We start from the raw sequence: 22,988 nt of genomic DNA, 5'->3' as shown, positions 1-22,988 counted from the left end.
ACCAATTCAGAGCGCTACCTTTTGGTCTAGCGATGGCACCGCGCACCTTTACCAAGGTGATGGTGGTGGTGGCAGCTGCCCTCCACAAGAATGGGATTCTGGTTCATCTGTAACTGGATAATTGGTTGATTCAAGCAAAGTCGCAGGAGGACTGCGAGAGATCGATCCAGAGAGTGATGTCCACCTTGTGCTCGCTCGGCTGGGTCGTAAATGTGCAGAAGAGTCACTTGGAGCCCACTCAGTCCCTGGTGTATTTGGGAGCACGCTTCGATACTCGTCTTGGCAAGGTATTCCTGGCGGCGGATCAGATGATGAAGTTACAATCTTAGGTTGAGGCACTCCTTCGAACAGAGGTTCTGGTGGTTTGGCATCATTTGCAAGTGCTGGGATCCATGGCCTCCACCTTGGATTTGGTTCCATTGGCTTTTGCCCACATGCAGCCTTTACAGCATGCTCTGTTATCCAGGTGGAGTCCTGTGTCAGCAGTTCCAGGTACCGCTTCCTCTTCTCCCACAGTCGAGCAAGTCTTTCATGGTGGCTCTCTCGTCGCAACTTGGAGAAAAGTGTAGATTTGGAGCCCCTGGATTTGGATAGTGGTCTCTATGGACGCCAGCCTTTTCAGGCGGGGGAGCGGTCTGCTTAGACAAGTCCACTCAGGGCCTGTGGCGGCCGAGGGAAAAGACCCAGTCCAGCAACCAACTCGAGACCAGGGTGGTCTGGCTGGCCCTGCAAGTGTTTCTACCATTGATTAGAGCCAGGATGGTCAGAGTGTTTTCACACAATGCGATGACAGTGGCCTACGTCAACAGACAGGGCGGGACGAGGAGTCACGCCATGGCTCTGGAAGCGAGTCTCTTGTTCGCCTGGGTGGAACGTTATCTCAAAGGTTTTGCCGCATCGCATGTCGACGGGGTGGAGAATGTGTAAGCAGATTTTCTGAGCAGACTGCAACTCAACCCAGGGGAGTGGGAATTGTCTCCCGAAGCGTGGGACCACATCTGTGCCAGGTGGGGAGCTCCCCAGTTGGACCTCATGGTGACTCGAGCCAATGCCAAGACAGAGCGCTCCTTCAGTCAAAGGAAGGAAGTGGGCTCGGTAGGCATAGAGATGCTAGTGTGTCTGTGGCCCATGGAAATTCTTCTGTATTTGTTCCCTCCTTGGCCTCTCATCGGACGGCTTCTCAGATGCATAGAGCTTCATCCAGGAAGCATGGCTCTCATGGCACCGGAATGGCCACAACACCCGTGGTTCGTGGATCTGGTGCAGATTGCCCTGGAAGATCCCATTCCACTCGCTCATCTCTCTCGACTTCTTCGTCAGGGGCCCATATTTTCGGATCGGGAGGATCATTTTTGTCTCGTGGCTTAGCTTTTGAGAGGTGGCGATTACGCATGAAGGGGTATTCAGAGAAGGTCATTTCCATTCTTCTGCAGGCATGCCAACTGGCTACTTTTTTGGCCTATGTTAGGGTCTGGAAGCTTTTTGAAGGGTGGGGCCTTCGGCGCTCCTTGGATCCCCTGGCGGCAGAAGTTTCCCAGGTTCTGGAATTTTTACAACAGGTCCAGGTGGCGGCTTTGGGGGCCTTACGGGGCAAGTTTCAAGGTCGCTGTTTGGCTGCTCATCTGGTTATTACCCGGTTTCTTAAAGGGGGTCAAGCATCTACGTCCTCCTGTCCATCCTTTGTGTCCGGATTGGAATTTGAACTTGGTGCTGTGTGTCCTAATTGGAGCCTTTGTGCAGAGCCCCATTGAAGGACTTGACTTTGAAGACCGTTTTTCTGGAGGCCATTTGTTCCACTCAAGGATTTCGGAGTTGCAGGCCTTGTCTTGCCGGGATCTCTTCCTGCGGATCTACGATAAGAGTGTCCTTGCGAACGGTGCCTTCCTTTGTTCCCAAGGTATTGTCTGCTTTTCATGTCAGTCAGCTGGTGGAACTGCCAGGGTTTCCACAATGGTCTCTGGTTTCCCCTCAGGAGAGGGACCTTCATTTTCTAGATGTCAGACAGACGATTTTACGCTATTTGGAAGTTACCACCGGTTTCCATCCTTTGGATCATCTGTTTATCTTATAAGGGGGTTCTAAGAAGGGTGACGAGGCTTCTAAGGCTACAATCTCTAGGTGGATCAAGGAGAGGATTTGTTCAGCCTGTATCTCCCGGGGGCGTCAAGCACCCGTCAGGTTCAGAGCTCGTTCCACTAGGGTTCAGGTTGCACCTGGGGCTGAGTGTCAGCTTCTTTTGCCACAAGAAATTTGTAGGGCAGCGGTTTGGTCCTCTCTTCAGACTTTCACCAAACATTATCGTTGGGATGTTAGTGCACAAGATGAGTCATCCTTCGGTGAGAGTGTACTGCGCGTGGGTCTTTCGGGTTCCTGCCCGGGTTAGAGTGGCTTGGATCCATCCCACTGGTCTGGACTGATCTGGGTATGTTCAGGAAAGGAAAATTGGTTCTTACCTGCTAATTTTCATTCCTGTAATACCACGGAGCAGTCCAGAGGCCCATCCCTCATTTTCAGACTCCAAAAGACTGCCTTGAGAAGTAATCATTTGCTGAAGAAAATTTCCTATTTCAGATGCGCTTGGAGGGACAGGATCTGTGGTGTTTGATTAGTTTGTTGCCTAGTTATGGGGGAGTTTGGTTTGGTTTGAGCTTGGGTACAGGTCAATACTGAGAGACTGCAGGTGGCACTTTCTCTTATGTAGCAGTGCCTGAAAGGTTTGTTCTCTGACTCCATCTGCTGGTAGGGATACATAACCCACTGGTCTGGACTGATCTGTGGTGTTACAGGAACCAAAATTAGCAGGTAAGAACCAATTTTCCTGTATAAAACATCAATCATAATATTAAAATCATATTCATAAAAATATTTCAAACTAGTTAATGAATAGAATATTCAAAATTTCCCAAACACCAATAAAATATTTCAAAACATCTGATGAATAAAAAATCCAATAATTAAAAAAAAGTTCTATTCTCCCCCCCCCAAAAAAAATAATTAAATATTTCGAAAGAGCAGAATCAGCAAATTACACCCAATAATTAAAACTAATAAGGATTTAAAAAATCTTCTGCTCTCCATACCTGGGATCTGATTTCCAGTCACCCTGAGATTGTCATGGATTGGGGGAGGTGGGGCTGCACAAATTTTATCTTCTCTCTCTCACACATGCACAGTAACACATTCATTCTCTCACACACTCCCTCTCTCTAACATGCACAGGCTCCCTCTCCCTCACAGATACAGTGTGTGTGTGTGTGAGCACCTGTGAGAGCCTATATGTGATCCATGGGCTCTCACATAGCACATTCACAGGCTCTCACACAGACAAGGGGTGGCTTAAGGCAATCTGCTGCCTGAGGCGAGGGAAGAGGTAGCTTCCCCCCCTCTCCTCCCTGAGGCATGCCATAGCAAGGTCAAATCACTGAGATGGCAAGGAGGTGATGTCCCCCTTGGAGTCTGGCCCTTTCGATGATGTGACATGCTGGGGAAGTGGATAGATGGGTCAGAATTTCCAGTGGTGTGGCAGGTAAGTTAGTGATATTTTTAAAAAGCTGGCAATCCTGCCACACTCCTCGGAACCCTACCATCTGCTTCCCACCCCTTCCCCAGTATTTGCACTCTGGGGAAGTGGAAGATGGGTGAATGGTGAGGATCTGTGCGTGGCGCACTCTTTTGGGGCCAGTGCAAGGGTATTAGGCACTCAGCAAACCTTACACCCTTGTGCTACTCCATTTTCCCCGTTCTCACCATACACAATTAAAATTATGCGTGAATAACAGATTTTACATAAAAAGACATTCAAAGTACAGTCTTCTGATGTAAAAATCATATAACAATATTTACATGCAATGCTGTGATGCCAGTGAGGAAAACCCTGCAAAAAAGACATTTGGAGCCCATATGATAGTAGATCTATTGTAAAGTGCATTGGGTCTGGGCTTAGCCCTCACAAAGCCATGAATAAACTGAACTACATTTATAATATAGTAAACCTCTGATACCAAAACTGCAGTAACTGTCAGCACTCAAACAGTGAAAATCCTACTCTTGGAAATGCAACATTGCAAATAATACTCCAAGCTCTAAAATACCAATACATCCCTATTAAATAAACAAAACAGAACAAGACAGGCTTATAGATCCCTACATAGAAACTATACAATAGCAGAATACCTCTCTTCCATTATACACCAGAACGCAGACAGACCCTAATGTATAAATAGAAATGTGCAGACAAACACTGAACTGAAAATTGCTAATAGCCAGACTCTGTATGCAGTGCAACAATGGAAAAACAGAAACATCACCATTCCTCATAAAACAATAAAATCAGGAAATATAAAAGCCATAATAGTAAAACTAAACAAATACATATTTCAAGACAGCTGATGAATAGAATAACATTCTAAAATTAAATTAATATACTAATTTTCAAAGTTCTCAAAAACCAATAAAATATGTAGAAATAGCAGATATGAAATAACCAATAAAAATTAAAACTAATAAGGATAAAAAAAAGTCCAGATTTTCATACCAGGGAATTTTTGATTTCCAGTCATTCTGAAATTGGCCTGGAGTAGTGGGAGAATGGGGGGCTACACACAAACTTTGTTCGCTCTCTCTCATATACACACACTTTAACACACCATATGTTTATTCTCTCTCTCTCTCTCTCTCACACACACACACACACACACACACACACACACACACACACACACACACACACACACACACACACACACACACACACACACACTCCTGCTCTCACACACAGAAGATCACTTGCCACATGCTCACTCACACAGACTCCCGCTCTCACACACAGATCACGTGCACACGTGCTCTCACACACACAAAATCACTTATCACACACTCACTCTCATGCTTCCACACACACTCATGCTCACTCACATACATACTCGCTCACATCCCCACGTGTTCATATACACATGCACACTCACCCAATCCCTCTTGTTCCCCTTTCTTCTCACTCATCACTTCTTTCCTTCCTTCTCAGCCCCTTTGCATTCCTTCTCTCCCCTCTCACATTCTTATCTCCTCCCCCTTCTTCCTCTCCCCCATCTCACTCACCCCTTCCATCCCCTCTCTCTTACACCCTCCTCTCTCCTCCCATGCCATTCTCTCTCACATACACACACACACACACACACACACTTTCCCTTCCACTCGACCCACCTGGTCTCTTCTTTTTTTTTTTTCTGTCCGCAGGGTGTGGGAACCCTGTGGGCTCATACTGCTGTCTTTCTGCCTGTGGGGTGTGGAATTCCCACCGGCAAGTCATAATTTCAGCTGCTGCCACTGTCTTCTTCCTGCGGGGCCTGGGCCTCCCCACCTCCCCCCATGATTATGTCATAAACCCGTGTCGCTGCTGCCTCTGTCTTCCTGCTCAGCGAGCATATCATGAATTCTTGCTGCCGCCGCTGCCGTCTTCCTACCGCAGGGCTGGGGATCCCTGTGGGTATATCATAAATATGGGCCACTGCCGCGGTTTTCATCCTGCTTGCAGAGTTGGGAGCCCCGCGAGCACATCAAAAATGGCCCACCGCCCTGTGCAAATGCACGGTGTGCACACCCTGTCGTGCCGGGCCTCTTGATGCCTCATAGGTTGATGGATGTGAGTTGACCTCTCGGTCCCCAGCATCATGTCTGCCTCCCTGCAAAACTGTACGTGGTACTTTGGATGATGATTCAAAGCTCAGATGTACTTCCATCCATGTGCAGAAGGTTTGGTGTGGGGTGTGGGGAGGAGAAATCCAGATGTTCGGTGCAGAGGAGGAGGGCAGAACGGGGAACCGAAGCTAAGTAAAAATTCTGGGATACAAGTTGAAATCCTTCTCCTACTGACACTCCATGTGATCCTGGGCAAGTCACTTTATTTTCCTGTGCTTTTGTTTATCCACCTGTAATTCAGTAAAAAGAATGATAATGTTCCCTTTCCCCTTTTGAAGCCTTCATGACAGGTGGGTTCCAAAAAGGTTCTGGCAGGTTATTCACCTGAGAGATGGCTGCCAGCATATTTTAAAGCTCTATAAACAGGAAGCAGCATAGGATCCTATTTGGATGAAGCCTCTGTATAAAGCCAAGCTACTGGTATTAGGAATGTAACGAGGATTTTCAAAAGTTAGTTACCCACTGCTTATAATTTGAGTGCAGGCATTCCTGGGAGTAAGTTTGGGATGGGGGGGGAAGACGATCATTTTTTTTGGGGGGGGGATTGCATTTTCAAAGTGATGCAATGTTAGGGGAAAAGGAGATGCAGATCTCCGCGTGCACCCCTTTTTCTCTGGAAAATTTTCAGTGGAAAGGTATGTACGGACTTTGCAACTGAGTGGGTCGTCTTGAAAATTGTGCACACACCTCCACCCCCCCCAGCTTTTGATGGTGCAAGAACAAAAGAGAGGGAAAGTGCCCGCCATAGAAATGACAGCAGAGCCCTCGTAAGCCGATTGGAAGTACTGCAGGGAACGTGTCTTCTCCTTGCCTCGCAGGGCCAGGCTTGTTTGCTGCTCCAGAAGGCTCTGCAGACTCGGGAGCTGAAGGGCAGTGCAACCGCAGCAGAATGGGAGCAGCTGATCAGGGAAAGCACCAGCCAAGTCCTTCAGGTAAGGAGGCCTGGAACGGGGATGATGTGTGGGGAGAGGGGGGGGGGGGGAGAGGCTGGCAGCCTAGCCGGGGATCAGACCCAGGCTGCTAAGCTTAAGCTCCGTCTCTGTCATTCATAATGGCCTCTATTCTGTGAAATTTTCAGGTGTGCATCCACGATAGAGCCGAAAATGTTCTGGCAGGGTATCCACCTGAGAGATGGTTGCCTGCATATTTTAAAGCGCTATAAACATAAAGCAGCCTGGGTCTTTACGGACATTAACTTAGCAGCAGAAGGAAGCACTAGCAGGGGGCTGTGACTTAGAAATCTTGCAGAATAGAGGCCTGGGTGGCCTTAAGTAACCCAGTTACGTGCTTAATCTGTGCTCATTCTCATGTTGAACACGGGAGAGCACAGTTCCTCCTGGGAGGAAAGAGAACGCCTTGCCCGTCGTGATGTTGGCACTGCTGGGGATGAAAGGCCTAATGAAGTAGCCTTCCGAGAAACTGACTTCCCTCTGAGAGGTGAACAAAGGGGAAACTTCAAAGACCAGCAGGTGTCACCAGCCTCGAACGCAGAATGGATTTCCTTAAGTGGTGCAGGTTATAAGCGCCAGTGACAGCTGAGCGCCGGTAGTGTGCCACACGGCAACGTAGCAATGCAAAGTGCAGACATCGCATCTGAAATCCAAGCCACGTTCAGCCTGAATGTCTCGTGGGCAGCGAGAGATCGGAGGCTGCGTCCTCCAGGCGATGGGACACAGTGCAGGGCAACAGGGAATTATTGTGGTGGTTTTTCGGCTGGGGTTTTTTTTCCCAGAAAAGGCCTTCCCAGGGGACTCCAGAGCCAGTCGGGTTTTCAGGAGATAAATCTGAGTGCAGGGGGGTGCAGATTTCTCTTGTGTTTATTCTGAAAACCCGACTGGCTCTGGAGCCCTCTCCCTCCCCCGCCTCTTCCGGCACCTCCCCTTATGACGTGTCTTGTTAAATCTCGCTTGATTTTTGTCGCTGAGCGTTAAATGCATCTCTAGCAGCCAGATTCTGAACTTCAAATCGGTTTTGTACTTCCCCTACATAACTGTGGGTTACAGGAGGCTTTATTTTGTTCAAATTTTGTGGCCTGTTGCCTAGAGAATCTTTGTTTCGGGAATTTATTAAGCCCCAATTTTGAAAATGTTCTTTGTTTAATTTGGGGGTTTTAGCTCTAAAATCAAATGCCTTCCAGAGGCATTGGAAATGTAGGGCTATCCGCCTCGGTCAGAGGAAAGAACTTATAAAGCTGCTTTTTTTTTTTCTTATTTCTCAAATTCTGGGAGTTGGTGCATGGCAAGGGGAAGGTTTGTGTCCTCTTCCCTTTGCGGCCCATCCCGAGGGCGGGCCTGCTCCCAGGGCAGCAACCTCAGAGGTGCTGCACGGGTTAAAATGCTCCCAGGGGCATCCACCCTCTGAGAGCATTTCATTAAGTTTCTTCAGACTTCTTAAGCCAGCCAAGTTGAAGACCTCCTTTAACTATATAATAGTCCATAGCCCCGATAAATCCGAATTTAATGTTTTCTTTTAAATGGAGTTGAGGTGTATTGATCCTAACGGGATTCTCTCCAGGCTGTGATGGCTTTTCTTGGACCAACCAGAAGATCTGTAACAGAGGTGAAATGGTACCTGAGCATTCAGGACCACGTCTGTCCTTTCTCCAGATATCATTGCTGTGTGCTGAAGGACTGGTGACTGGAGAACACAAGATGTACCATGATGAGCCTGACCAAAGCTCCATCGAGCCCGGTGTCCTGTCTCTGAAAGGGCCCAGTCCAGGTCACAAGTACCCGGTAGATTCCTTGGTGCTCACTCCCAGGGAGAGGCGATGGCTTTCCCAAGCCTACCTGGTCAATAATGTTTGTTTTTATGGACCTTTCCTCCAGGAACTTGTCCAAAACCCTTTTAAATCCAGCTATGCTAGATGACTTAAACATGCTGTCTGGCCACAAATTCCATAGCTTGATTGTGCATTGAGTGAAAACATACTTCCTACAATTTGTTTTAATCTGCTACCTGTTAATTTCATGTAACGTCCCCTAGTCCTTGTGCTATATCGGAAAGAGCAAATTAACTATTCCTGAGTCACAATTTTATAAACCTCTATCATATCCCCTCTCAGTTAGCTTTTTTTTCAAGCTGAAGAGCCCTAGCCTGTGTAGCCTCTCGGGATATGGGGAGCTCTTCCGTCCCCTTTAACATTTTTGTTGCCCTTCTCGGCACCTTTTCTTGTTCCGCTGTACCTAGGGTTGCCATCTGTCCTGATTTTCTTTTCCGGACTGTGTACAGATTTATTTTTTTTTAGGTATTGTACTGAAAAAAAGAGGGAGAGTCAAAATGTTTGGCAACATCCTGATTTTGGCTCCCTAGCTGCAGGTTGGCGTCCGAGCCTTCCCTGCAATTATTCAGTGTAGCGTAAGGCTTTGGTAGCTGCGTTCCCTGTACGAACCCTGATCAGTCCAGACTGCTGGGTTTTGCCTCCCTTCCAGCAGATGGAGACAGAGAAAAACTTGAAGGGCCACCCCCTGTAAGTATGGTGCACCACCTGCGGCCCCCTTCAGTATTTCTCTGTCTCCAGCAGATGAAGGTGGCAGAACCTGTGGTCCTGGTACTTGGATGTTTAAAAAAAAAAAAAAGCCAAAAAAAACAAACAGCAGGAATCTATTCAGTCTGGCTAAATCAGAGCTATTTCTTAAAAAAAAAAAAAAAAGAGCACTTTCCCTCCCAAGGGGAAGTTTCTTCTGAGCTTCCCTCCTTCGTTGTAGGCTTGGCGGGGGTTAGCTTCTAGCAGCCCTCATTCCCGGAGCTATTCAAAACCGGTGAGTAACTGGGGGAATTTACTGTTAGGCCGGTCCCTCCCCCCCTGGCCCAGAGAAGATAGTAAATTATTCCTCTGGTGAGGCCTCAGCTTCTAGCTAATTGCCGTGTTTAAAAAAAAAAAAACAGTAAAGAAAAAAAACAAGGTTTTCAGCGACCATATGGTCTCCCGGGCTCCGGAGGTTATTTTTAGGCTTCCCTCCTCTGCACCGCGACGATGCCACGTGCCTCGTGTTGTGGTGCCTGCGGGGAGCCAGCGTCGCGGCTCTCCTGCAAAAACCTCTGCTCCCGCTGTATCCTCGGGGGAGAGGGTCCATCGGCGGCAGTGGCCAGCGGGAGGGGGAAGCCTTCAGCACGGTCCCGTGGTGTGGGTAAACCGCTGCTGTCTTGTGGAGCTAGGACTGCTCCACAGGAACGGCGGCCATCTTGTGTTCTTTTGATGCTGCTGCAGATTTCTCTTCAGGGGGAGGGGATCTCCTTCCACAGCTGTCTCCACACAATCAGAGTCCTGGGTCTCCGCAGGACTCGTTGCCAGCCTTCCCTGAGCCTCTAGGGACCCCCCCCATGGGGAAATTTAGAGGGCCAGTCCCCTTTTTTGGCAGACTGTCTTGTTAATGCATAAGGCTTATTTAGCTAGCCTTATGCCATCAGGGGATCCGGATCCTAATCCGGGTCAGCCAGTGACTGCCCCCCCCCCCCTCCCCCGCGAAGGTTTCTAGGGTGGATCCTCCAGAGGTGTCTCGCATTCAGGTGGTCCGGGGAGCATCGGGTCTAGGTGACCACTCGGCCGTAGGAAATCCCTCTCCGGTGGATCCGCTTCAAGCTGATGCGGACGAGGATTCATAGCGCATGGTGCCTGTGGAGAGGGATGAGCCTCTGGTCCTTCAATTGTTTCGTAGGGATGACTTAGAGCCAATGATTCCGCATGTCCTCGCAGAGCTGGGGATTCAGGTCCCACAAGGAACAGGATACGGTGGATCCGGTTCTTTCTGGTCTACGCCTCCCAGCTAGAACTTTTCCTTTTCATCCCATGTTACTCCAGCTTATGTTCCGGGAGTGGGATACTCCAGAAGCTAGCCTTCGTGTGGGGTGGGCTATGGATAAGTTATATCCGCTGGCGGGAGGATACTCTGGACCTCCTCAAGGTTCCTAAGGTGGATGCGGCCGTGTCGGCGGTCACGAAGCGTACGACTATTCCGGTTGTTGGGGCGGCGGCCCTTAAGGATCCCTAGAATAGTAAACTTGAAGTTCTTCTCAAGCGAATCTTTGAGGTGTCGGCCCTTGGTGTTCGGGCAGTGGTTTGCAGTAGTTCAATGCAATGCGCGAGCTTCAGGTGGATACATCTCCTAAGTGCCAGGGGGATTTCCCTGGAGAGGCGGCAGTGGCATATGGCGCTGATGCTTTGTATGATCTCCTTTGTACGTCTTCCCGCACGATGGCTTCCACGGTGTCGGCCCGCAGACTTTTGTGCCTTCGTAATTGGTCGGCAGATGCTTTGTCCAAGTTGCAGTTGGGAGAGCTTCCCTTAAGAGGGAAATTCCTTTTTGGAGACTATTTGGAACAACTCATTAAATCCTTGGGGGATCATAAGGTGTACAAGCTCCCTGAGGATAGGCCTAAAGCCTCCAGGGGTTTTGGTCCTTCCCGTTCTCATTTTAGGGGTCAGCGCCGGTTTCATCAGTCTAGACCACCAACCTCTGGCCAGAGGCAGCCATCAGGAAGGCCCCAGTCTTGGGCTCATTCCTTTCGAGGCCATAGACCTGCCCGTGACTGTGTCGCTCTGGGTTCAGCGGGAGCTAAGTTCTCACAATGAAATAGCGCTGACCCATTCCTCCGTTCCGGTCAAGGGGGGGGCGGCTATCCCTATTTTACGAGGAGTGGGTCAAAATAACATTGGACCACTGGGTTGTAAACATCATAGAACATGGTTACGTGTTAGATTTTGCCCGTCTATTGCGTGACCTGTTTCTGGTGACTCCTTGCGGGTCCTTGGAGAAACAATACCATGTGACTCAAGACGATTCATCGGTTGGTAGACCTAGGAGCTATGATCTCGGCTCCTCCGGACGAGCAAAGGACTGGAAGATATTCGATTTATTTCGTGTTTCCCAAGAAGGAGGGGTCCTTCCGCCCGATTTTTAAACCCACAGAAGGTCAACAGAGCCCTTTGAGTGCCCCGTTTTCGCATGGAGACTCTATGGTCCATCATTGCCTCCGTCAGAGGAGGAGAGTTTTTAGCTTCCCTTGATTTGACGAAGGCATACCTACACATAGGGATTCGCAAGGACCATCAGAGGTATCTACGTCTCATGGTCCTCGGCAGGCGTTATCAGTTTCAGGCCATAACGTTCGGGTTGGCCACCGCTCCCCGTACCTTTATCAAGGTGATGGTGGTGGTGGCGGTGGCCCTCCGGCGGGAAAGGATTCTGGTTCATCCATACTTGGATGATTGGCTTATTTGAGCGAAGTCAGAGGACCTATGCAGGAAGGTGGTTGGCAAGGTGGTGCAGACCCTTCGCTCTCTTGGGTGGATCATCAATCCCGCCAAGAGTTATGTGTCCTGCACAAATCCTGGACTTTTTGGGAGCACGGTTCGATACTCTGATCGGGAAAGTCTTCCTTATGCAGGAGCGGATAGACAAGCTGACGTCTCAGGTTCGTTGTCTCTTGTCCCTGCCAGTTCCCAGGGTCTTGGATTACTTGCAGATGCTAGGTTCTATGGCGTCTACGCTGGAGTTGGTTCCTTGGGCCTTCGCTCATATGAGACTGTTGCAGAGGGCTTTGCTCTCACGTTGGGATCCCAGATCAGAGGAGTTCCAGATTCCCTTGCCGCTCCAGGAACCCACCAGGTCCAGTCTCGATTGGTGGCTGATCCCCGAACATTTGACTCGAGGGGTGGATCTGGAAGTCCCTCAGTGGATCATTGTGACAACAGACGCCAATCTGTCCGGTTGGGGGGCAGTTTGCCAATCCCAAGTGGCGCAAGGCCAATGGACACAGCAGGAGGTGCAGTGATCCATCAATCGTCTGGAAACGAGCAGTGTGACTGGCTTTGCGGAAATTCCTTCCCCTCATCCGTCGACAGTCGGTAAGGGTTGCTGTCTGACAGTGCGATGACTGTAGCATACATCAACCGATAAGGAGTAACGAAGAGTCATCCAGTAGCCTCTGAGACGGACAAGCTCATGGCCTGGGTGGATCAAAATCTGGCTAGGTTAGCGGCTTCTCACATTGCCGGGGTAGACAACGATCAGGCAGATTTTCTGAGCCGTCACCGGCTGGATCCCTGAGAGTGGGAGCTGTCCGAGGAGGCATTCAAGCTCATAACTCATCGGTGGGACATTCCTTGCTTGCATTTAATGGCGACTCGGATGAATGCCAAGGCACCTTGCTTCTTCAGTCGCAGAAGAGAACAAGGGGCAGAAGGAGTGGATGCTCTTGTACTTCCGTGGCCCTGCGACATTCTGCTCTATGTCTTTCCTCCTTGGCCCCTGGTGGGCGAGGTCTTAAGAAGAATAGAGGCCCATCCGGGGACAGTGATCCTTGCAGCTCCGCAGTGGCCACGGAGGCCATGGTTTGCAGATCTAGTCAACCTAGCAGTAGACGGTCCGCTCCGCCTAGGTCATCTTCCAAATCTACTGAGGCAAGGTCCAATATTTTTCGACCAAGCGGATCGCTTTTGTCTAGCGGCCTGGCTTACGAGAGGAAGCAGTTAAGAAAGAAGGGTTATCTGGATACAGTCATTTCCACTCTTTTGTGGACACGTAAATCATTGACCTCTCTTACGTATGTCCGGGTCTGGAAGGTTTTCGACTCTTGATGTAGTGAATTGAAGGTTTCTTCTCGGCATGCCTCAATAGTTCACATCCTCGCCTTCTTACAGGAAGGTTTGGCAAAGGGGTTAGCTTACAGTTCTCTAAGGGTTCAGGTGGCGGCCTTAGATAGCTTACGAGGAAAGGTGGAAGGAGCGTCCCTAGCAGCTCATCCTGATATAGTGTGTTTTCTTAGAGATGCAAAATGCTTGAACCCTCCTCTCCGGGCTGTTTGCCCCTCTTGGAGTTTGAATTTGGTCCTCCAAACATTGTGCGAACCTCCTTTTGAACCATTTAAGCGCATTATTTAAAGGACCTAACGCTAATGATGGTCTTTTTGGTGGCTATCTGCTCGGCTAGGAGGGTGTCTGAGATTTAGGCCCTATCTTGTCGTGAACCCTTTCTTAGGTTTCAGACTCTGGCGTATCCCTTCAAACGGTACCATCTTTTCTTCCTAAGGTTGTATCGGCCTTTCACATGAACCAGTCGGTAGAGTTGCTGGGTTTTCTGGACTTGGATCAAGAATCTCCTCGTGCTCGCGAATTGAAGAGCTTGGATGTCAGGCAGATACTTCTGCGTTACTTGGAGGTCACCAACGAATTCATCTCTTCTGTCTTGTGGAGTGGTCCTATGAAGGGACATAAGGCTTCCAAGGCCACCATTGCCCATTGGTTAAAGGAAGCTATTGCGTCAGCGTACATATGTCACGGGCGTGCGGTTCCGGACGGTCTTAAGGCTCATTCACTTCGGTCTCAGGCAGCATCCTCGGCAGAAAGCCAGTTGGTCTTGCCCCAGGAGATCTGTAGTGTGGCAACTTGGAAATCTTTGCATACTTTTGCTCGGTATTACTGTTTGGACGTTCGGGCTCCGGACTCCAAATGTTTTGGCAGTAGTGTTCTTTGAGCGGGGCTTTCTAGGTCCCACCCCATGTAAGGCAGCTTGGGTACATCCCAGCAGTCTAGTCTGATCCGGGTACGTACAGGGAAAGGAAAATTTGTTCTTACCTGCTAATTTTCATTCCTGTAGTACCACGGATCAGTCCAGACGCCCACACAGAGTAGAAGTTGTTCAATTGGCGAGTCCGCTCAAATCCTTTTTCCTTCAATTTTACTAGAAGACTGCGTAGCAGAACAAAGATTTCAGAGTGCTCTTGACCTGTATATAGTTTTTTGTATTCCATTTCCTTAGATTTGATCTACCCATTGGATTTGGATTGCTGTTAAAAGTTAAAATTCAATTTCTGCTTTGATACAGTTTATACTGAAGGGGGCTTCAGGTGGTGCACCGTACTTACAAGTTATTCTCTGACTCCATCTGCTGGAACGGAGGCAAAACCCAGCAGTCTGGACTGATCTGTGGTACTACAGGAACAAAAATTAGCAGGTGGTAACAAATTTTCCTTTACATTTAGTATGCACGGGATACATTTTATTCAGTCCATGATTTAATCAAGGGGCCTAAAGAATTTTACAAAACGCAGTTTGGCCCCTGGACTGGTAAAAGCAAACTTTTTCCAGATACAGCAGTTTGAGGAGGAGTGGTCAAGATATTAGGCTCCAAAGGAATAAACTCAGGATTCAGAAAATATTTCTTCACCGAAAGGATGGTGGATTCATAGAATAGCCTCCCAGTGGAGGTGATAAGAGGCAAAAGCAATAACAGTTCAAGAACACACGAGGCACGTACAGAGGATCATTAATTGCAAAGAAGTGAGGAAAAAGTCAGAGATCCTCTGGGGTCTATGGCACTGTAGCGGGAAGAAAATTAGGCCTTATCTTTTATTATGTTCCATGTTTCTGTGCTTTCCCAATGGTGAAGAGTGGTAATAAGTTGCATGTGCATAAACTCCTTCAGCAGAGACGTTAAACAGTATCTCCAAATGTTCGGAAATTTGACTGTGGAAAGTTGGCAACCCTAGTTGTATCTTTTTTTTAGATGGGGCCACCAGAAGTACACATGATACTCAAGGTGCGGTTGCACCACAGATCTATACAGCAACATTATGATATCTTCCTTTCCTTCCCTAATAACTCCTAACATTCTCTTTTTTTTTCCCCACTACCACTCACTGAGCCGAGTATTTCACCATGTTGCCTACAGTGATTCTTTTCCTGGATGATGACTCCAAATACAGAAGCCAGCATTGTGTGCCTGGAGTTGGGATTATTTTGCCTTATGTGTATTCCTTTGCAGTCATACCTCTCAAGCTCACATACAGCGTCCTCCTGGGATAACCTTTGCGACAGTGCATTTAACAGTTTCACAGCTCGCACAGAATCTAGATTTTAATGTACTGACCTTTAATAGCAGATTATTCTTTTTTTTTTTCTTAAAAACAGAGTTTAAAAGCTGTGAGCGAGTTCAAGGTGAAGATCGACCAGGAGAAAGTGATCCAGTGTTTGGAGCTCTTGAGCTTCCTGATTAAAAAGGTGAACCAAGAGGTAGGTCGCGTCCGGCGTGCACCTCTGATATTTTTCAAGCATGCAGGTCCTCGCAGTGCCGGGGAAAATCCCCCACTTTGGCTCTGTTTGAGCTATCCAACGCCACGATGTTGGCTTGTGATTGGGCTTGAGCCCAAGGCAAAGAGGCTTTTGAATCAGAAGCTTCTCAGTTTATGATGACTGCAGTGCCTCGGCTGTCTGGCAGAGTTCATGCTTGTGTTGGTGCGCTCCAGGAGATTGAGCAGAAAGTCTCTGTGGTGCAGCCTCCGATGATTCATTCCTTCGCTCCCGCTGTGACTCTTCGGAGCCGACTCGCTCTTTGGCCTTCAGAATCCCCGAGCAGCGCTCCTCTTATCTTTTCCCCACTGATCCCTATTGTCCTCTCTTTATCCTCCCTGAAAGGACTCTTCTCTTTCTCATCTTTGTCTCGTCTAAGAGGCATCTTGAACACTTTCTCCCACACCGAATACCATGCATGCCCTCCCTATAGGTGTAAAGTAGCAAGGCACCCGATAGCTGAAAAGCACAGGGCGAGACCCCAATGACATCACTCGAGTGAGGGCGGAACTTGCACTCAGAATCTGCCTCCATGGGTATTAGAGAAGAAACTGATTAAAACACCAGCATTGGGGAAGGTGGGATACCAGGCTCGCTTGGGCCCTTTCAGTGGTACCCTTTGCCTGAAGAAAGGTTTATGTTAATTCTTACTTATGACTTTTTTTCTTTTTTTATGCAAAAAGATTTCTTGCATACAAAATAGATCTTTCAGAGGAAGGAGGAATACCAGAGGCAAAGGAAGATGGGGAATTGTCAAAACAGCCTGGGAGGAGAGGATAGAGAGGGAAAATGAAGGCAGGAGGGAAAGAAAAGTGATGGAGATGAGAGAGAAAAGAAGGAAGAGGGGAGGGATCCCAGTGGAGATAGAGAGGAGATGGGAAGCTGGAAAAGAAATGAAAAGGACCATGAAGGCAGGGAAGAGTTTGGTGTGGGGGAGAGGTGGTAAGAGATGATAGAGAAGAGCTCTAGTAGCAGTATCAAATCTAGAGTAAACTGGATCTCTATAGCAGAGCTTTCCAAAGTGTGTGTCGGGACACATTAGTGTGTCGCCTGTAGTGTGGAGGTGTGTCGCCCGGTCCACAGGGCCGGCGGAAGCAGGGAACTATAGCGGGAAGATCGGCGGGCAGTGGTGGAGCTTACATCACCACGGCCCGAAGAAAAGGGTCACGTTCACTCCTCCTCCTTCCTGCCTGTGCAGCCCTGGAAGAAAAACGTTGCCGGAGCCGCATGGGCAGGAAGGAGGAGGAGCATCTGCTGCGTACAGAAGAAGAGCAGCATTAATGGGCCGTTGCGGATCCCACGTCGCGACAGCCCGAGAAGAGGAGGAAACCCGATAGCAGGGCCGCTGTGGATCCCACGTCGCGGCAGCCCGAGAAGAGGAGGAAACCCGATAGCAGGGCCGCTGCAGATCCCATGTCACGGCCAGGGAAGATCAGGGCCTCTGAAGAGCCCATCCTTCGGCAACCCGTGCAGAGGGACAGCATGTGCCAGTGAGAGCCTGTGCTTGAGCAAGAGAGCATGTAGGAGTGAGAGAGCCTGTGTGTGTGAGAGTGAGACAGCATGTGCACGAGAGAGACAGTATGTATGTATGTATGAGAGAGAGGCATGTGAGAGTGAGAGCTGTGGATGTGTGAGATTGCATGTGAGTGAGAGCCTGTGTGTGTGAGAATGTGTGAGATAGCGTGTGAGAATGAGAACCTGATTGTGTGTTTGAGGGAAGACAGATGGAGAGAAAAGAAATAGAAAAAAAGACCCTGTAAAAGGAATTGGCAAAAAAACAAGAAAGGAAAGGTGGAAAAAAAAGCCTGTGACCAACCGATTAGAAAACTAAGATCAGACAGCAAAGGTAAAAAAAAAAATTACTTTTTAGTGATTGGCACATGTAATCTTTGGGAATGTGCAAGAATAGCACTTTCTCTATGCCGATCTCACAATGTACGAGATCAGCATGGAGGAAGTGGAAGCCTGCAAATATTTATTATGAGATAGGTTGTGTTGTGAAACATTTTATTTATGTATATATTTAAGGAAACATACATAAATTGTTGAAATACATTTTGTTCGTTTAACCTTTAACTTCTGGTTTGCTGGTAGACTGAATTACTGTGTCACGAAATTATGTTTGTCTAAAAAGTGTGTCACTAACATGAAAAGTTTGGAAAGCTCTGCTCTATAGGGTGAACATAAGAATTGGCCAAAGAAGTTTCAGAATTTGAACTGTTGAGAACGTGTGGATGTTAGCAGAGCAAGAGCCAGTGTGGTCTTGAAGACTTGTGCAGGTTGCCATCTCAGGATCATTCTTGCCTTGGGTGCTGAATGGGAGTACAAGGTGTAATTCTTGCAGTCCGTGTGTAGCTCCTTATATTGTCGGCACGGCCTCAGGAAGGCATGCGATAGGTGATAGAAGCTCTTTCTGGGACTCTTAACGCATTCTGACTGAAATTCCACAGAAACTGGATGTTGACCTGACTGCCGTGCCCCCGGTGCTGCAAACCCTGAGCCAGCAGGAAGGATTCGGGAAGTCCAGCCGTCTGGATGATCTCTACTGGAACGTCATGAAGCTTCTGGGCTATGTGTACGTACTCCCTGCTGCAGTAACGTGTCCATAAATCATGTTTTCTGAACTTCGTTGGTGGGTGACTGAAGTCTGCGAGGGTTAGGAAAGAACTCCTGGGGAAAACTACCTGTGCTTTAACGTAGGGTAGGGGAGAGCGGGTGGCCTTATTCTACCAAACATTTTTCGTTTTCAGGCTGTCGTGAGTGAAGAAAGTCTTTTGTCAAAGTGTAAGAAAAAGTCTTAAACAACTTTTTCTTTTAACAAGTAAATGAAGAAATTTTGGTTCTTTCCAGGATTCCCTGGTGAAGCGTTCAGGTTTGTGTGTGACCCCCGGAGTCAATGGGAACAGACTGGTCTGGTCCTGGTTTTGGAATTCCAGTTTCATTGCATGGATTTGGGGGGGGGGGGGGGTTTGTCCTGGTTCCACTTGTAGGCATGGGGGACTGTGAGAGCTTACACACAATTGGGGGAGGGGGACGAGAGAGGGAAAATGAGGACTAGCCCAGCCTGTACCTGATATCCCGGTGTTATCCGGTAACCTTTCTTCACCAAATGCGGGTGAGTGAGCGTTGAGCCTTTCCAATGCTGGAATGCAGTTAGTGGTAGCTTCTGGTTGGCAGGGGGCCTGGCCGAGGTTAGAATCACTGACCGGTTCTGCGAGGGTGGTTAGCGTAGCTGGGGCCCTCCACCACTTTTAGAAAATCAGCTAAAATAGGAAGTATAGGCGCAGCTCTGCACCCACTTCTTATGCACGCTTGTTTGTCTGGGTAAAAAAATATGCACAAACTAGCAAACCCCGGCTCCCCCGGGAATGCTCATAGTGCTACTTGCATAGAGGGTGGGAAATTTTCCACTTTTGAAAGTTACTCTCTAAATTGTCACTTCTGGCTGCTTCTTGGTGGGCCTCATATGCCCATCGTCGTTAGAGCAAAGATGGGCTATTTTAAATGTGAAAGTTGCTCTGGATCTTGATGGAAAAGGTCATGTCCCCATGCTGTGCCCATCAGGGGGGGGGGGGGCAGGGGCTGTGAGAAACCTGTATTGATAACCTCCTAAATCTTTCTCGCAGCCTTTTGTTAAATGTTAATGATTGTTGTTGAGAAATTGTCTCCACCTGACATTACATCATGGAGGAAGCTGGAGGGTGAGATGGGTTTAATTTCAGCCTTGGGGAAAGCTGCCCCAGGAAGTAAAATGAAGACCCCCATAAAGGGAGCTTAGCCCCTGATAGCTTGTCACACTACACTGAAGCACGTCCAATAAAAAGTTCTCGCCTTCGTTCTATGTATTCGAGTGGATCGACAAGGCAGCCATGGGACCTTTACTCAGTAGAATAAATAAATACGCACGTGCTTTATTTGTCGCTTTGATGCTGGAAGATCCTTGAGAATCGGAGCACATATGGAGAGGGTGTCCCAACTCGACTCCAGAGTCTCTGCCATGAACTGCATCGGTCCTACGCCAGTCTGCTGTCCCTGCGTAAGGATACCGAGCCTGAGATGCTAAATACTTGTCCTGGGTGTAACACGTTACTTGTGGGTGCATTTCATCTTTCTGGGTCCAGTGTGCCCTGATTTTCCTTTGCTTTTGGTTACAGGCGACCCAAGAAGGAGAAAAAGGTGAAAGTCCAGGCCAAAAACACTCCCGCTGTCACCGGTGTGCCAAAGAAAAAGAGAGGCTTTCTACCGGAGACCAAGAAACGCAAAAAGCGGAAGGCGGCAGCAGCAATGGGTGAGCAGAAGGAGAACAGGGCCGAGAGCGGAGAGCAGCCTGCCAAGGAAGCCCAGCCGGTGGCTGCCGCCGCCAAGAAAAAGAAGAGAAACCGCAAACACAAAGGGCGAGGAGGCGGGGAGGATGCGCCCGAGCAGGGCCCGGCCGTGAAGAAGGTCAAACGGCAGCTGGAGAAGAAGGTCCAGGAGACAGCAACAAACGTCCCGGGCAAAGCAAAGATTAAAAAGAAAAAAGTCCCGGCGCAGGCAGAATAGAGACGGACCCTCCCGACGTCAGAGGGAGCAGTCTCAGGAGGGCCTTACGGCAAACACATTAATTCTCCTGGTCATTGATGTGGGGTTTTTTTGCACTTCCCCAGGTTCAGTTTGACGCGCCCCTTAGGAGACCGTCTGACTTTGGCTACAGAAGTCATGGACTGTCAGGTGAAGTTGGATAGTTGTGGCCTCAAGCTTGGCCCAAACTCATTTTCTGTTAGCCTGGTCTCCTGGCCTTCTACTTGGCCATGCACGAGCCGACTGCTTCTTTAAAAGAAAATCGCCCAAACCCAGAGCACCCTCCTTCTGTTCACAGCAGCAGGGGGTGCTCCCCGTGTGGGCGATGGCTCCGTGCCTGCCCGCCTCTCTCCTCCCATCTATATAGCATTCGTGGTTCAAGGTCGACTCTTCATGAGCTTTTGATAGCTGCTGAATCACAGGACTTTAAGACAGCAGATGAACTGTGGCCTACCCTGTAAGGCAATGAAACAGGAGCCCATTTTATGCAGACTTTTTCCTGTGTCTCTTCCTTTGTAATGGAGGCCCATTCCAGGACCTACTCCCATATCTGTGGTGTTCAGTCTAAAAGTCTTAATTTCATGGGATGCTGACTGTAACTACGGCAATCTGAAGCCATGTCCCGAGGACCCTCATCTCCGGGGTGGAACCGGCTGCAGCTCCAGGTCATGGTTGGATTTTCCTGCTGACGGCAGTTTGTGGAGATTGTTTAGGAGGAGTCAGAAAGGTCCTTAAAACGTCAGTATGAGGAGGAGGTAAACTGCTAGAAAAAGAAACTACATGGGAGGGGGGATTGGACTGCTCCTAGTACGATCTGGCACAGGGAGGAAGACTACAGAAATAAGTTTGTTTTTTTTACATGAGAAAGCTGTGTGTTTTGTTTTGTTTTTTGTTTTTTGTTTTGTTTTTAATTTTTAAAGCGTTTTAGAATGCACCTGAATTTTTTTGAAATCTACGAATTGCACCCTGGGTCCATGGAGGGACAGAACTCTGTGCTCTGCAGTCCTGGTATTGCAGGGCCCTAGTTAGCATCCCTGCAGGGATTCACCTAATTTGTGCTCCTGCCATAACAGTGAAGATTTTGATACCTGTTTTGTTCTGCTGTTCCGGTTGATCAAATTATAATTGTTGTTCCTACCACTTTGTCTTCCTTATTGAAATAAAATCCTTCCTTCTTTTTTTTTTTTTTTTTTGACCTTGCTTCGTGGGAATCTGCTTTCTGCTGAAGGGCCGAGTGATGACTGTCTTCAGCCTGGCGCTTTTAACGTTTTACACCAGTGTCTGTAAAAGTCTGGCCTGCCTTTTGCCCTCTCTTGGGAAATGTGGCAGACTGGCACTGGGCACCTCCCATCGCCGGCGGGACGTTCTGCCGCACCTGAACCATGTTAGTGAGGTGTTTTTGGCCTGGCCCTGTTGTTCAGCTGTGGTTGCTCTGCTTGAAGCTTTCTGCCTGGTGGGGCCTGCTTAGACACAGACGGGGAGGAGGAAAGGTGGTGACTTCTGCTGCTTGTGGCGATGAATCCCCCTCTCTCCCCACTGCCACCTTAAGAGCAGCATGGAGGCTTGGTCTCGGAGGGGACTTTCTCTTCAGCCCTTGTCCGGGAAGAAAAGGGGTGCGGAGTGGCAAATATTGGGAAGGGTTTGGGGGGGGGGAAGGCACAGGGCTTTTCTGCCGTCCCTTGTTACAAGCTGTTGATCTCGGTGGGAGGCAGTAAAAGGGGTTATGATTCCAGTGGGTTTGTTTTCTATCATGAGAACCTGTTAACTTATCAAATTAAGGCCTAGTCCAGTTTCTAGAGTGGCTTAGGCCTTGTATGTCCCCCTACCCCCCCCCCCCCCAGTCATGTGCTGTAAAGGTCAGTCAGTCCCCCTTCACAAATTAAAACATGAGGACTTCCACCAAGCAACTCTGTGGGAAGCTTCTCTTTGAAAATTCACTTGCAGGCCCACAGGTACTAGCCACAGGGCTTAAAAACTATCCTCCCCCCCCCCCCCCATAATGGGTTATTAGATTTAGTTTGCAAGTTCATATTCTGTCTTTTCACAAGCCTGTACAAGGTGGATAACAGCTAGATCGCACAAAGACAATATAAAACAATGCAGTATTCACAACGATAGTAACCTAAAGTAAAATGAAGACGTAAAACACATAAAGTATCTAAATAAAACCTGTAGCCCTCTGTACTGCCTACATCATGAACATGCCAGTCAGTGACAAGACTCGGGAGTTAGCAAAATGCACTTCAGCCGAAAAACCAGAACAGTTATCCCATCGATCTGCCTCACAGACCAGCAAAGGCTTTCCCAACAAAATAACCAGGTTTCAGGTGACATCTAAACCGCAAATAATCTTTAATCTCCCTTTCTCTAGTTCTGACTGAACACGCTACATTCAAAGGCAATATCGCAAGTCTCAAAATTTGGCTGGAATGCAAGAGGTGGGGGTGGATTGTGAGACTCCGCCACTCTTCTGCTTGGGTACGATGAGCCCCTCCGATTTATGTTGCGAAAAACGAAGCCTGAAAGCTTAACCCTAGCACGGAGCGTTAACGGCAGCACTTCCCTAACAGCTGGACCCTGAGCAGCTCACTTCTGAATTGCCTGCAGCTGAGAAGCAGTTCCTTGAGGAAGTCCCATGCAAATGGCATTGCAATATCCTAAAGGA

The 22,988-nt window shown here is 48.5% G+C and overlaps 1 protein-coding gene across 2 annotated transcripts in view; it reads left to right on the top strand.

Moving 5' to 3' along the window:
• Positions 1-21,505, top strand: part of MYBBP1A (MYB binding protein 1a) — a 119,730-nt gene extending 98,225 nt beyond the window's left edge. For both annotated transcript variants that reach the window (XM_029612669.1, XM_029612670.1), the window contains exons 24-27: positions 6,513-6,626; positions 15,605-15,706; positions 18,214-18,338; positions 19,918-21,505. In XM_029612669.1, the coding sequence (XP_029468529.1) occupies positions 6,513-6,626; positions 15,605-15,706; positions 18,214-18,338; positions 19,918-20,305 (729 nt within the window). In that variant the 3' untranslated portion in view covers positions 20,306-21,505. The remainder of the gene's footprint in view (positions 1-6,512; positions 6,627-15,604; positions 15,707-18,213; positions 18,339-19,917) is intronic.
• The last annotated feature ends 1,483 nt before the right edge of the window (positions 21,506-22,988 follow it).

This window comes from Rhinatrema bivittatum, chromosome 8 (genome assembly GCF_901001135.1).
Source record: "Rhinatrema bivittatum chromosome 8, aRhiBiv1.1, whole genome shotgun sequence".
NCBI lineage: Eukaryota > Metazoa > Chordata > Amphibia > Gymnophiona > Rhinatrematidae > Rhinatrema > Rhinatrema bivittatum.
Note: the sequence above shows the minus strand (reverse complement) of the source record. Positions and strands in the feature narration are given on the sequence as shown.